This window comes from Arvicanthis niloticus, chromosome 8, assembly GCF_011762505.2.
Source record: "Arvicanthis niloticus isolate mArvNil1 chromosome 8, mArvNil1.pat.X, whole genome shotgun sequence".
In the NCBI taxonomy this organism is placed as follows: domain Eukaryota; kingdom Metazoa; phylum Chordata; class Mammalia; order Rodentia; family Muridae; genus Arvicanthis; species Arvicanthis niloticus.
Window position 1 is genome coordinate 45,779,086 of NC_047665.1, and position 14,422 is coordinate 45,793,507.

At 40.0% G+C, this 14,422-nt stretch overlaps 1 protein-coding gene across 1 annotated transcript in view; it reads right to left on the minus strand.

Annotated features, from left to right (window-relative positions):
- Positions 1-14,422, minus strand: part of Gli3 (GLI family zinc finger 3) — a 274,281-nt gene that overhangs the window by 246,858 nt on the left and 13,001 nt on the right. The window contains exon 2 of the mRNA XM_076939344.1: positions 13,023-13,187. Within this exon, the coding sequence (XP_076795459.1) occupies positions 13,023-13,146 (124 nt within the window). The 5' untranslated portion in view covers positions 13,147-13,187. The remainder of the gene's footprint in view (positions 1-13,022; positions 13,188-14,422) is intronic.

Consider the following 14,422-nt stretch of genomic DNA (forward strand, 5'->3'; position numbering starts at 1 on the left):
ATGGCTGACATCATTCCTGTTATTCTATATTCTTCTAAATTCCTTTAGAATTAAAGTAAATGTCACTGAAACAGAAGGTTGGAGGCAAAGAGTTCTTTTCATCTATGTGACCAGGTCCTTCATTTTCAGAGATAAGTGATGTCCAAGTATGAATCTCTTACATTTTTAATAATGCGTCCCCTACAAAGTTAGCAGGGTTACACCACTGTAACACTGCACAAAAGTAAGATTCCACCTCATGCTCCCTAAAATCTGAGAGGCTGCTTTCTCAAAGGTGTTCAAAGAGCATTCCTGATCACTCAAACAGTATTTTCCTGGAGAAAATTTATCCGTACCCAGTGCCTTCACTAAGTATTAGGTCATAAAGCTCCTTAAGGTCCCAGGAGGTTAAAGAAAAGGGGAGAAGGTTCCAAAGGATTCCCCCAATATTTGAGGCTTGTCTGTAAACTTCCAGGATGGTTCATGTAGTAGTCTTTGTGCTGTAAAAATGGCTCACTTCTCAGACACACCTAACATATCAGTTGTTAGGCTGTTGCTACTGCCTAGGTCAGTAGTTCACGACTAAAGAAGTTGAGCTTTCCAAGACACAAAAGCCTGAGCGTGCATGAAACAGAATTTCTATAAAAGGTTAACCATTCTTTTCGGTTCTATAAGCACATATAATCTCTCACTTCTAAAATGAAAATCCTCCAAGTTAAAATAAAATACAAAACCATACTAACATATAATTATATGTATAATTGGTACTTGTATCACTAATACACCCAAGCATTCCTTTCTGATGTTTCCACATTTAATAATTATTTTATTCCTGCCCCTAGTCCAATCATTAAAAAACATAAGAAGGAAAATGAGCTGGAGAAATGCTCAGAAGTTACACATCTATTGTTCTTCTAAAGGACTCAGATTCACTTCTCGGTACCCCTGTCATGTGGCTAAGCTGTAACTCCAGCTCCAGGGAATCTGCTACCTTTTCTGGACTCCATGACCACTGCACCCACATATACATAGCTACACACAGACACACACACAAACACATACCTACACACAGGCACACACATACACATGCACACAGGCATGCACACACACACCTACACACAGAAACACACATACACATGCACACAGGCATGCACACACACACCTACACACAGGCACACACATACATATAGCTACACACAGAAACACATATACACATACCCACACAAAGACACACACATATACGTAATTTTAAAACAATAAAGATAAGCCTTAAAAAAATAAAGGAGTTTCATGCTAAACCAAGGAACCCCAAGAAGAACAAGCAACAGATATCGTAGTAATTTTTCTGCTATCCCACTGCAGACCGCCTGACTCACACAGTACGCAGCCTCTTTAACTCTGCATCTGTCCAATAGTCAATCAGTAACTATGCTAATGTGTATATGAATGCAGACAGACAAGAGAAAGAGAGATGATGGATGAACAGACAGGCAGATAAATTTATACACGTCTTTTTCACTTTGAATTCCTCCCACCCACTTTATGGGTCAAACTAATGGACATTCTGATTTTGTGTAAAACAGATCAAAGACAATGCTTTAAATTTATGTGAAAAAGTTTCCTATTAAGATGGTAGCTATTTTTTTCAAGCTTGATTCTTTTTAATTGTGGAAAAAAGCCCAAGGCTTTGTCAAGAGCACATGTTTTCTATAAATCAAAATATAAATAAATGTAAGATTATTTTACTGGGCATGCATATGGTTTTTGCTAAGTAAACGCTGTTTATAAAACACCGTTAGCCTACACAGGAACTGCTGTCAACGTTTATAGGAAAAGAATTTATTTATTTATTTATTTAATGTGTATGAGGGTTTTGCCTGCACATATGCATGTGTACCACATGCATGCGCACGAAGGTCAGAATAGGGTACTGGATCTCCTAGAACTGGAACTACAGATGTCTGTGAGCCACGTGTGTGCTGGGAACCTAACTTGAGTCCTCTACAAGGGTAATGAGTGCTCTTAATGCTGAGTCATTGCCGGATCCCCAGGAAACCAACTTTTCTACTGTTCTGAAATTTGCCAGGATATGAAAATAATCCTAGGTATATTAGTTTGGCTGTTGTTTTGTTTTCTGTTTTTTTTTTTTTTTTTTTTTAACAGATTTGGCTTGAAATTTAATATGAAATGGGCCATGGTCTACCTTCTGGTTCCTAGATGCTTGGAAAGATATCTTCAACTGAAGAGCACAGACCTGTTACCAGGAAGTATTTACATTCTTCAAAGTCCCACGACTCTATGTCACTGTTCTATTCTTGAAATGTTCTTTTGGTATCTAGGCAAAGATCTAAACCAAGGATTTTATCACCACTGGTAGTGTAAAAGTTATTCCACCAAAGGGAGTCTCACACAACAATGGCGGGTTCATACTTAAGGGCTACATCCTTTTCTCACCCAGGCACATTTTTGCTCTCTGTTCTCCTCACAGAACTAAACTAGAAACACACTTTTCAACCCTGTTTAGAATTTAAAGGTTTCTGTTAAAAACAAACAAACAAACAAAAAACATTGTTATAAGCAAGCACAGCATGTACCAAGAACCCTTGACACCCTACAACCAACCCTGGAAGGCAGCAGTAACCTTAATAATAGTGAACATTCTCCGTTCTCACTTCTCTCTTCTTTCTCAGGGCTCAATGCTTTCCCAAACAGCCCCTCCCCCTACAGTTTCAGTGTCTGTAGGTGGAGCTAAGCCAGTGGCTACAATGCAGTTGTGAACAGTTCCACTGCACCCTCTTGCTCTCTCTGTGCTCCCTTCCGAGCTGCATCCTCCTTGACTGTACATGTCTCCTCTCAGCATCAAATGCATCTGGTTTTATGTGTAAAGACATAGTCACACAAAGAAAGAAGCTAACCTCTCAAAAGGCAGACGGGAAATGTCAGGCCACAAAAATAACTCAGAGGATTTTAAAATCTGTGTATGAAACACTTAAACGTCAAAAATCAATAAAAACTTTTCAATCTTAACATGTACCTATCTGTGTACAACTAAACTGGTTTAGAGACAAGGTCTTCACTCCCAAATGGCTTCGAATTACATACAGGATTCCAAGTTCCTTGAGCCAACTCACAGACACACTATTTATTAACAGAATGTTTAAAAGAAATGTTGCTTATAAAATGTGATCACAGTTTCCATAAGCTTAAACCCAGTGACAGGGCCACAGGTGTAGCTCTCTCGTCCACTTTAACAATTTTGCTAGTTAAATGCTAGTAATCCTAAGTGAGCCTAATGGTAGACACAAATGAATTTGAAATTCTAAGAAAATCCCGAATTCTCTAGAACTTCTGATCCTAATCAATCACTGGAGATCAGTGACATCACTGATGCCTTTGATCACAGATCCTCTTTCAAGCTGGGATGGGCTGCATTGATCCTTGCTGGCACAGAGAAAGGAGAAACACCTAGGAGTGAAACCCACTGTGAAACTGGAGAAGTCAGCAGCATCCCTTCCCCTCCTTCAGGACAGACATTCCAGGGCTGCCCAACCCCAAACAATGGAGTGCCCTCATTAAATCCAAGCCTAATTCCCTCTGACTAGGACTCTCAGAGTGCTTTAAGAGAGGAAGGGATGATAAGCTACTTTCCTTTCAAAGAGCCCAGGTTATGAACCCTTGGGCTTCATCGTCTTAACCAATAATACACCTCGGGAGGACTGTCCCTCAAGCTCTCCTGTGGAGGAGGTGTCCTGGAGAAAGGTGTTTTGCCATTTTTTTCCCATCTCAAAACACGCGTTATATAATTAAGAACTTCCATTTCTATTTAAAGATTTTATTTCATGAAAACAGTACTATTTTTTAAATCAATTTTGTTCTATCTTAAATTTTTTTTTACTTAATGAATTGTTTAATAATTCTGCATGAGTCAAAAAGAAAGCTCTTGAATATAATGTTGGTTTATACAAATTTCTATACTTTAGCTGCTATCTGAATGGCCTCATCCAAAATGCTTCCTGAGGAAATGAAAACTTAACTGATCCGTACTACACGGAGCCCACTAGTGTTTGCTCCTCTCCCACCCTTGTTGGTAATACAGTCTAATTGAGCTTCAGAGACGCTAGTGGAATGTAGTTTATTAGCCCCCTCATCAGTGATCAATGATTTCATTAATAAGACAGATAACAAAACTGTCATATCATCGGCACTGTTATGAAAGATGAGCCTAGCTTCCTGCTCCATTTTCCAAGGTCTAGGGTTCTCTGTGGCAGCTCTGAGTCCATTCAATATTTTCCAACGACAGAGAAAAGTGAAAATCCATTTTGAAACCAATTTCAATTAGGATCCAGAAGCTGTTATCACAGATGTCGCAGAATGGGCCCGTAAGTGGAAATGTCGCCTATCCATTCTGAAATGAAACCTTATCAGGAGCTACAAAGATGGCTGGGGACAGCCTATCTGTAAATTACTTTTCGTCCTGTGTTAACTCAGCCTTAGCTCTGTCACATGGAATTCTTTCTATCCACTAGTAATAATCTAGTGACTAAGTAGACACAGCACCCCGACAAAGTCGGGCAGAGCTGCCCTCTTAAACATGGGTACAAATGCACACACACTTAGGCCTGCAGGCCTGCAAAACAATAGGCATGCTTTCATTGGTAGAATTCAAAGTTTATTATGGGAAATAAAAGAGGCCCATCTCCACCCATTGCATTCCTAGTGATTTTTCAATTGCAAACTCCAAGGCTCCGTTATTTCATTAATGCAGCACCCAAGTCAGGAGGCTTTTCTCTGGCATCTCACGGTCTCCTTTTAGCAAATTATCCCATGACGGCGGATTTATTCAGTCAAAGACCTCGGACTTTGAGAGGCAACAAAAGAATCAAGAGACTTTCTGGTCCACCTGCCTGGCGGATGATGAGGCAGGGGAAAGTCTCCCCCAGAGAAACCAATCAAACCATTGTGTGGCACAGTCAGACCTTTTCAGCTGTCAAGCCGGAGAGCTGAGAGAGATGAAAAGAACAGGGATGGAGCTACCATTTACAGAACCATGTGGGAATGGTCTCCGAAGATTTCATAATTAGGATGGAACTCAACTTTCTACAGCTAAAGGGAAAAAAGAAGAAAGAAGAGAGAGACCAAGAAGAGGAAAAGGGGGGAGCGCAGGATAGGAAAAAAAATGCAGGCTAAGGGATAACTTTATAGAAAAATTTGCCTACCTGAGATGAAGTCCTATCTATAAAAGCAAAGGAGGAAAAAGAAGCTTCCAGAAATAAAGAAGAGGTGGGCGCAGGAAGAAGGAGGGAACAGATTACTCTTCTGACTTAGCAAAGACTTGTCTATTTTTCCCCTAGGTTGTAGCTGTGTTAAATATTAAGATTCTAATTTTCCCATGCAAATAATTCACAGTAACAAAAACAACAAAAAGTCCTCATCAATATGGCTACCAGTAGTTTTCAAACATAAAATACAATTTTAAATTGGTCCAAAATACACTTTGTCTGCATTCTCAAAAAAAAAAAAAAAAGAATCAAGCTGAAGTGTGTGTTTCACAGCAGTTTGCAGTAACTTCTTATCTCTGCTAGAATTAAATGTGGAAAAATTAGAAAGAGTAAACTTTACACACAGGCCTAAAAGACAACTTTGTAAAAAATGTGAAAGAAAGACAATCTGCAAGAACTACTGCAGTTTCTGCCCTTCCAGTCACTGCCGGTGACTCCACCAAATGCATTAGCTAGGAAGCTGACTTTAAAGTCCAAATATGTGTTCAAATTTAAAAGAGGGGACACTACTATGCCTTGACTGTGGTCATGGTTAGATTACCTGGATCTGTCCAAAGTCAAAAAAGTGATCACCACGAGGAGTTATTTTTACCACAGAGGAATGAAGGGAATACGGGTAAGCAGAAGCAGGTGTGTTTAGAAGTACATCTGTGCACATAATGGGATTGTGTAGCACCACCCTGCCTCCTGCAAGCTTCTGGGAAACCACCCCTGCCTGGGTGTAGGGACAGACTCCTGGGAGGTGACAGGCTACAAGCCACCTCCCAGAGGGAGTTTTCCTCCGACAATTGGCCTCCTGCCCCTGGAGCTTCCACTATTTGGTGGTTGTTTCTGACTCTGACCAGCATGTTTCTGAATTATGAAATGCTCACACCACTTGACCACAGCAATCACAGGCAACCTAGGGACTTTCCAAGAGCAGACACATGCCATGGCCTTTATTTTACAAAGGTGCCAGAACTAGGCAAGATGGCGGTGTTATCTGCTGTCGATCAACCTGACTGTCTAGAAGCTGCTTTTTTAGAAGAAATTGAATATTGAGATTCAAAATCTCAGTAGTGTTCTTACTGTAGCATCTCAGTACGAAATTAGATGCCATCTGATATTCTCATTGAGTATTTACAAATGAGCATTTCATTCATTAATTATCGGGCGGCATCGGTACCAGCAACTTCAAGGAGCATTTTCTGACCTTGGTGGCCACTATCCACTGACCTGCTAGTTTAGGACCTCGTGACCACATATCTGGAATGAATGCAAAAAATACTGGCTGATTCACCAAATCAGATTAAAATTTAGCCATTGCTAGATTACTAACAAATGATACTACATTACTTCATTACTACGTTGAAAGGATTGAGAGGAAATTTATCAATGAATTAAATCCTGCCAAATTATACCTAGTCAGTTACTACCAATGAAATAGTTACACATACCCACAGTGGCAGTCAGAAAGCCGGTAGCCCTAGTCCAAGAGACCATGACACTTTTCCGGCAAGGCTAAAGTTTAAACTTTGGCTTTAAGGTACACATCAATACCAAGTGCCCTCATATACATGCTCCCTGTCTCTTCTCTGCAGGTCTGGCAGGCGTAGGAAATGACTTCCCAGGATATCACCCATGTGCTAAGGTCTTCTTGGCCATAAACACTGCACTGAGGCAAGCTGTGGAGGTGCTGCTATTCTACAAAAGTTGAATGAAAACTTAAAGTGTTAAGAAAAGGAGGAAGGATACACACATAGAAGACAGGATTTTTAGGACAGTGATACTATTCTACCGGTACTGCAATGGTGGATACATTGTATGCATTTATCAAAACCTACTTTTTATGGCTAAGTATATTATCTTTCCTGCAAGCATTCAGGATTGAAACCTCTCAGTCACGTTGGATCCCCTCCCTCTCTCATGCTCTTGTGAACCCCAATGTAAACTACAGATTTTAGTTAATTCATCATTTCTAATTGACAACACATAATGCAAAATATTAGTAAGAAGAGAAAGAGAAGGGACCTTCTGCTCAAGTTTTTAATGAGCCTAAAACCATTCTAACATACAAAGTTGATTAATTAAGATAATAAAGATACTACAATTTTAAAAGTATTATGCAGTTTCCAAGAGAACAAAAAAAAAATACATGGCAAGACTGAGAACATAAGACTTACAAACTGACAGCCAACACATGGCGATATTAGCAGAACTCTCGGTCTGTGGAGAAGTACATGAACAAAGCAAGGAGCCCTTGCAGTTAATCAATGAGCAGATCAGAGTCAGGCTGCTGTCAGATTTTAGAAGATATCTACACATTAAGTGAATGGCTCTGAGCTTCGTCCTGTAGGCAGCTATGAGTCACTGAAGATTGCAGAACAGGGACTTAACAGCAAGAATCACAACACTGTTAATCTGCCAGGAGCATGTGCAGAACATAAGAAGTCCAAGGTGGTGAACAGAAGGGCACTAGAAGCGTCATGGCATGGGACAGTGAGGACAGAGAGGATGTAATGTAGTATGGCGGGCTGCAGGAAAATGGGTGAATGACCAGAGGGAAATATAATGGGAGAATAAGCCTGGGAGGCTGGTCAAAAGGTGACAGCAAGGATTCCGGCCTGGACAACGTAGTTAACTAATATGGAAAACAGAGTAGCCCAGGGAAAAGTAGATTGGAGTCCAAGACAGAGTAGCTATAAGAAGATTGTTCATCACCATTTAGTTGGTTTTTTTTTTTTTAAATAGTTCTCAAGTAAAATAAATAAAATGTCGTTAATACAGTGCAAGCCACATTGTAAGCTGTCATGACATTCAGAAAGGGATACCTCACCCCAGAAAACAATGAGGAGAAACGGACACACACATGCTACTTCCAATGCAACATGAAGAATAAGCACGAGTTTTCAAGGGTTAAGAAATCCAAAATGAATCTCCTTAAAATTATATTCTCACAAAACCATTATCGTCCCTCCATTCTGAGTTAGGGAGACTTTCAGAAAGAGGGCAAAGACCATTGCTCCTCTGTTACTTTGTTCTTTGATCCATCCTTCCTCAAGATGAGCAGACTTGGTTAGGTTTGTGGTTTACAAATCTGCTTGGATCCAGCAAGTTCATCATTACTTTCTCCAAACATTTTCCCTCTCTTCTGAAACCCTGGGCAAGTGAGATGGATCTGAGGGTAAAGGCTCTTGCTGAGATGAGGAAACCCAGACACTAAGAGACACAATGAGCACTTGGCATCACAAAAACTCGACCCATGCTTTCAGATCCAAACCCTGCATGTGCTCAAAAGAACCCAATAACATAAAATGAAAAGTTTCTGAAAGTCCCTCTTATCCATCTTACATGTACCAAGAAGTGTGGTGTGGGAAGCAAAGAAAGGTTAAGAAATCTAAAACTCAAAATCTAAGATCTACCTGGAATAAACTAGCTGCCTACTCATATGCAGACTCTCACACTGAGAAAACTTCAAGGTGACAAGAAGATATGGTGAAGAGCAACAATGTATTTCAAGCTCTCACCACAAGGACAAGCCATGGCAATTCTAGTCATAAATCCAGCAGACATCACGTACATTAATGCCTACATGCCGGACAGTTTGAAAGCATAAACCTCAAAGACTTAAGCAAAAGACAAACAAAAGAAACAAAAGCACAGAGGATGCCCCACCAATTAATCTATCAGCTTTTGTTTCCCACCTCATTACCACTGGGTGAATTTCTTCTTTTTATCAACTTACAAAATATCTCACTAATAAAGACAAACTCAAAACCATAGCCTAGATCACTTACAATAAGTTTGACACTCTCCTTCTTGAGACAAGGTCTCACTATGCAGCCCTGGCTGGCCTGAAACTCATTATGTAGACCAGGCTGCTTTCTAAGGCACTAAGATGTGCCTGCCTCGCCTCCCGGGTGCTGAAATTAAAGGTGGGTGCTACCATGTTTTCTTGAAGCAAAGTATCAGATAATACAGGGATTATCAAAGAACTATTAAAAAAGAAAAGCTCGTGGTCCAAAAATGAGGCAAAACATTTTAAATTAAATATTCAAATCATACAGAAGTTTTATAGGTTAATTAGGACATGCAGAGCAAAAGAAATGCATACTTAAAACTCATTACTTAGAAAATACAATGTGTAGCTTAGGAAGCAATGAATCATGCAAAAACAGAGAGTATTAAAGCATTTATCTGAGAGCTTACCTTATTAACAGACTTGGACACCCTCAAGCCAATGTGAGGTCTAATATCTCTAAATGCACGCTTTCTACATGAAAGCCATCCTGTTAGATGTCAAGAATAATCTCTTAAGCCACAATTGCACTTAAAAAACATTCAGAAGACTAAATGCCATCGCCTGTGTCACTTGCATCTCATGAACAGCACTAAATGCTTAAAGCTGAAGTATGCACACAGCTATAAAACTATGCATACAGCGTGGTTTGTGTGCAGAGATCACTGGAGGCTTCCCATGCACGTGTGGACCCTGAAATGCTACATAAATCTAATTTGACTTGGCTTCTTTCCCCCAACACAAGATTTAGATCACAACTTTCATTCATGTTATTTTAAATTTCAATCTCATGTAACAAATGTTTATTTACAATGTTCTTCAAGGTTTTTGAACCATACATTTTGACTGTGTTTCTATGTATGTTTAAACAAAATTCTAGGAGCAGATACTCAATTGAGAAAAGCAAGAAAACAGACCTGTAAGAACACGCAGTGGAATGTGCGTGGTTTGGCTGGGATGTTCACAATCAAGAACAAATTATACCACATAATGACTGGAAAGGTTAATTAAGTCAACTTAACCAATAACTTAGCCAATAACAAAACTTTTCTATTTATTTTCTTTTAATCACAAAATGGGTAGAATCTAAAATATACTTTACATTTATTTGCTTCATACCATACACCCTGATATCTGAGCTAAATCTTTTAACTGTCTAGTTACAAACTCAATGTCAGAGCAATTTTAAGGCAAGCATAACCTCTAGAAATAGGTCCGATCACTGTGCCCCCTATTAATGACTCCAATTTTTGTGAATGACTTCAGTGTAGGTATTTAGGCACTTCTAAACTGTAGAAAAAGGGGCAGGTGGACAGACAGACTGATGAGTAGACAGACAACAACCACAATAATGTCCTCCACAGGCCAACACACCCAGAGCACCAATCTGTGCAAGGCTGCCTGCCAAAAGCTCTAACCCAAGCAGCACAGGACGAAAGTCCGTACACTGATCGAGCCAGGAGGGGGCAAGCAGAAGAGAGACTGTGATCCCAGCCGTCACCCCTTACCCACAATCATGATACAGGAAAGAGATTCTAACCTAGTTAGGTGGAAACTGCAAAGCTCTACAGGAAAAGATCACTGTAACTATTAGCATTCACATAAACAAAAGAAAAAGGACACTCTTCTGTTTTGTCACTACATAGCCCAAGCAGACCTCAAACTCACAATTCTCCTGCCTCAGCCTCCCACATGCAGGGATTACAAACCGGAGTCATGCTTGGCTTCAGTGACCTTTCTTTTTTATTGTTTATTGTGTCTTCCTGGAGTCAATCTATTAGATGGAAATGCAGTTTTAGAAAAAATATTTCTATTTTGGTTTTGTTGTTGTTTTGTTGAGTTTCCTATTGTCCCCAAATGAAAAGCAATGAATTCATTAGAAGATCAGGAATTCTGAAAAGCTACTCTGAAACAAACCTCATTCAGACATGTGCCCCGCAAACGTGACTAGTGAGTTTTACATCCGTATGGGACAGGACTCATGCACGTTTAGACAGGTTGTGGGCCCCAAGGGCACAGGCTGATCAGGTTAGGAAGGCAAGAGTGTGAGTGGCTTAGCAAACATGCCTGTGAGTATGCCAAGTATAGAACTAGCCAGAGACTGTCCTTTCTCTGTCTAGCTTTTGGTCCAGGCCTCCAGGCCTCCAGGTAACCACTGGGTTCAGGTTAGCAATGTTCCAGTCACCCTCAACATGATTATGAGGAGAACTGTGTCAAAGACTGACTGATGACAAGCTGAGAAGCAATGGAGAAGCCCTGGAATATTTGTCTCAGTGTCGAAGCAAGACCCACAAAGGCATCAGCATCTTCCCCATGAAGACCACTGAAGACACTCTGTTGGGATTCACACAACAGTGGCTTCTAACAGTCCACATGGTGCAACAGTATCCCCTACCAACCTGCACTGTCTTTGCACTAGGAAACGCCCACATATACGGCTGCACACTCACATCCTCACTCATACACCTCGAAGACTAACAACATTGGTGTGTTTGTGAAGCTCAATGCATATAAAGTGCTTATTCTTATGAAATTAGTATTAAAACCACCAAATAACTAGCACTTTACATATTGTTCTTAGTTATAAAACAATAAATTAGCCTAATGTTTATAAACTTCAGAAAAACAAAGAACCCACGGAAGCATGTTGTTGAAATAGAATATGCTTTTTATAACACTAGAAAACAAGACACCAATATTCAGACCATGTTAAGTAAGCTTGAGCCCTGGGTTTAAAAGCCCCAAATAAAGGGAGCAATACCGACAAATCTGTACACATACACAAGTAAAGTGAATCCATTTTTTATAACTCAGACATAAATATATCTCCCTAGAGATCAATGGAAACCCGGGCTTATTGGCCTACAAGACTGACAGCTAGCTTCCTCCCTCTGGAACAGTATGGAACTATGTCAGAACCCTGATAAAAGGGCCGTAGAGCTGATGCAAAGCTGGGCAATACACGAATGGCACAGTGCAGCAGCCAGGCTCCTCAGGAGCATCTGTCCTTGGAGTTGAAGGTTCTGGACTATAGTTAGCTTCCGAATCAAGCTTACTCTTCAATTGCACATTTAAAACAATAGTAAGTCAACCTAGTAAAATCTTCCTTTGAATATATGAATTATAAAACCACAGAGAAGAAGCTAGAAGGTCAGCTTGGACAGATCAGTGAGCCAGGTCATGAAGGAGCAGAACTAGGACAGTGGGTCAACTTATCCTTCCTAAGGGTACACATAGAAGCAGAGTGGAATCCAGAGAGAGGAGGCATGCCTGAAATCCACAAAAATCAAAGACATTAATGGCCTACCTTGTCAGAAAGCCTGGAATGGAAGAGAATGTCACTACAAACCTTCAGCCTGGTTTTCCTAGATGAGTGAGACTGGATTCTATATTTTGTACTCTGTGCTTGAACTAAAATATCTCTCAATACTTTGCTTAAAGTGTAAAAATAAATGTTGATTCTGTGCTATCTCTGAAATAAATTAAATGAATTAAATTTACAAAACCAACAATGAAGTTCATGGACTTAAGAAGGACTTAAAACTACAGCTCTTAAATTTGAAAAATCCTTTCCAGTAGACAACTTTACATTTGGGGCAGGAGAAACACTGCCACAAATCGACAACTTCTGCATTATTTTGACTACTATAGACTTTCCATGTGAAATGCAAAGCATTTTAAATTCTTACCAGACCAATCAAGATTCTTACCAGACCAATCAATGATTTCCAAAATGTCAAAAGAAGAACTTCTTTTTATAAATAACCTACCCCAATTTATATCTCAAAGTAGACTCTGAAGAAATCAAGCAGCTTGAATGCCAAGACAGAGATTACTAAAGTCTGCCCACCCCACACACCCTCCTCTGACCCATGTAAACCTCTCACAGAAGAATCACTGGTCCAGGCGCAGATGTTCAGTTCAGGGGATACAGAGAACACAGCAATGACTGTAGCTTAACTGCTGGGAGTTGTGGGGCCACTCACCATTCGAAGTGGTACTGGAGGCCACGGCCTTCTCACTGACATCTGTTCTCGTGGGACATTTCCCAATGGAATTTTCAGCTTTCTTCCTCTCAGTGGTTGTAGAGCTGTGGGACTGGGCCTCCATAATGTCTTCTCATTACTTCAGCTTGTTTCTCGAAGGAATTCCTATAAAACACCAGAGTGCCATCAAATTCCCAAAATGGCAGAAGAAACCTTTACCCAAAAGCCCTCTACTTCTTCTACCTGAGGAGAACATAAAGGCGTGACAAAACCTGAATGGACATTTCTCCAAAGGTTTTTCCTGCAAAAATATGTCATAGCTATATTTCATGGAGCTGAGTTTTCATATTCCTTAAGTGACCCCGGCCTTTGCTATCTGCAAAGGAAAACAGAACAGCTCATAATGTACAGGTTTCCCGGTTCCTCCTGAGCTTTTGTTATCAAATGGTCTAAACCAGTGGTTCTGAACCTTCCTAACGCTGAGACCCTTCAGTGCAGTCCATTATGTTGTGGTGACCCCCAACCATAAAATTATTTTAGTTGCTACCTCATAGATGTAATTGTGCTACCGTTGTGAATCTTAATGTAAAGATTCTTGGAGACAGAGGTGTGCCAAAAGTGTTTGACACACAGATTGAGAAACAGTAAGTTCTAAATACTTCAGTTTTCAATTGTCTACAGTATAAAACCCAAGTGTCACATTGCTCTTTAAGCCATTTCTGGTCGTTTCTCTTAGGGTGATCAACTTTATAGGAAGGGACACTAAGAGAACTTCTAAGTCAGAAGAAAGTTTGTAATTACTAATTAGACATCTTAAAAGGCAAGTAGCAGGCCTACCCAGAGCCCTCAGTCTGAGATAACTCAGCCAGTGGACAATGATTTCAACCTCTTTCACAAAACACTGGATTGCCATGCACTTCTTAATCTAAAAGCATCCAGACAAACTGTTCTTTATGTTTCCTGAAAAGGAAAACGTTAATTTATTAGGGTTAATTTCCTAAACAAAGATAATACGACAACATCCCTCCATTCCACCATAAATAAATAAATAGATAGATAGATAGATAGATAGATAGATAGATAGATAAATAAATAAATAAAAACAGACAAAAAGTGAAGGTAACAAAGGCTTCCAGAATATGAAAACTCAACTACAGGCACATTCAGGTCATCTGTCCTTCACCAGCTTCACTCATGGGACAGCAGCCCCGACGAATCATTCATTAATCTTCACACTAGCACGTTCTTTTTTTACAGAATACTTACACCTACAAAGAATACGAAAATGAAAAGTCCACTCTCAGGCATGCTTTCTTCAAACTCTCTAGACTGCAACCCCCAAGGTAGGTGCTTCATCTGTCTAGTCATCTGCTTATTTGTCTACATGTAGCAGATGCCAC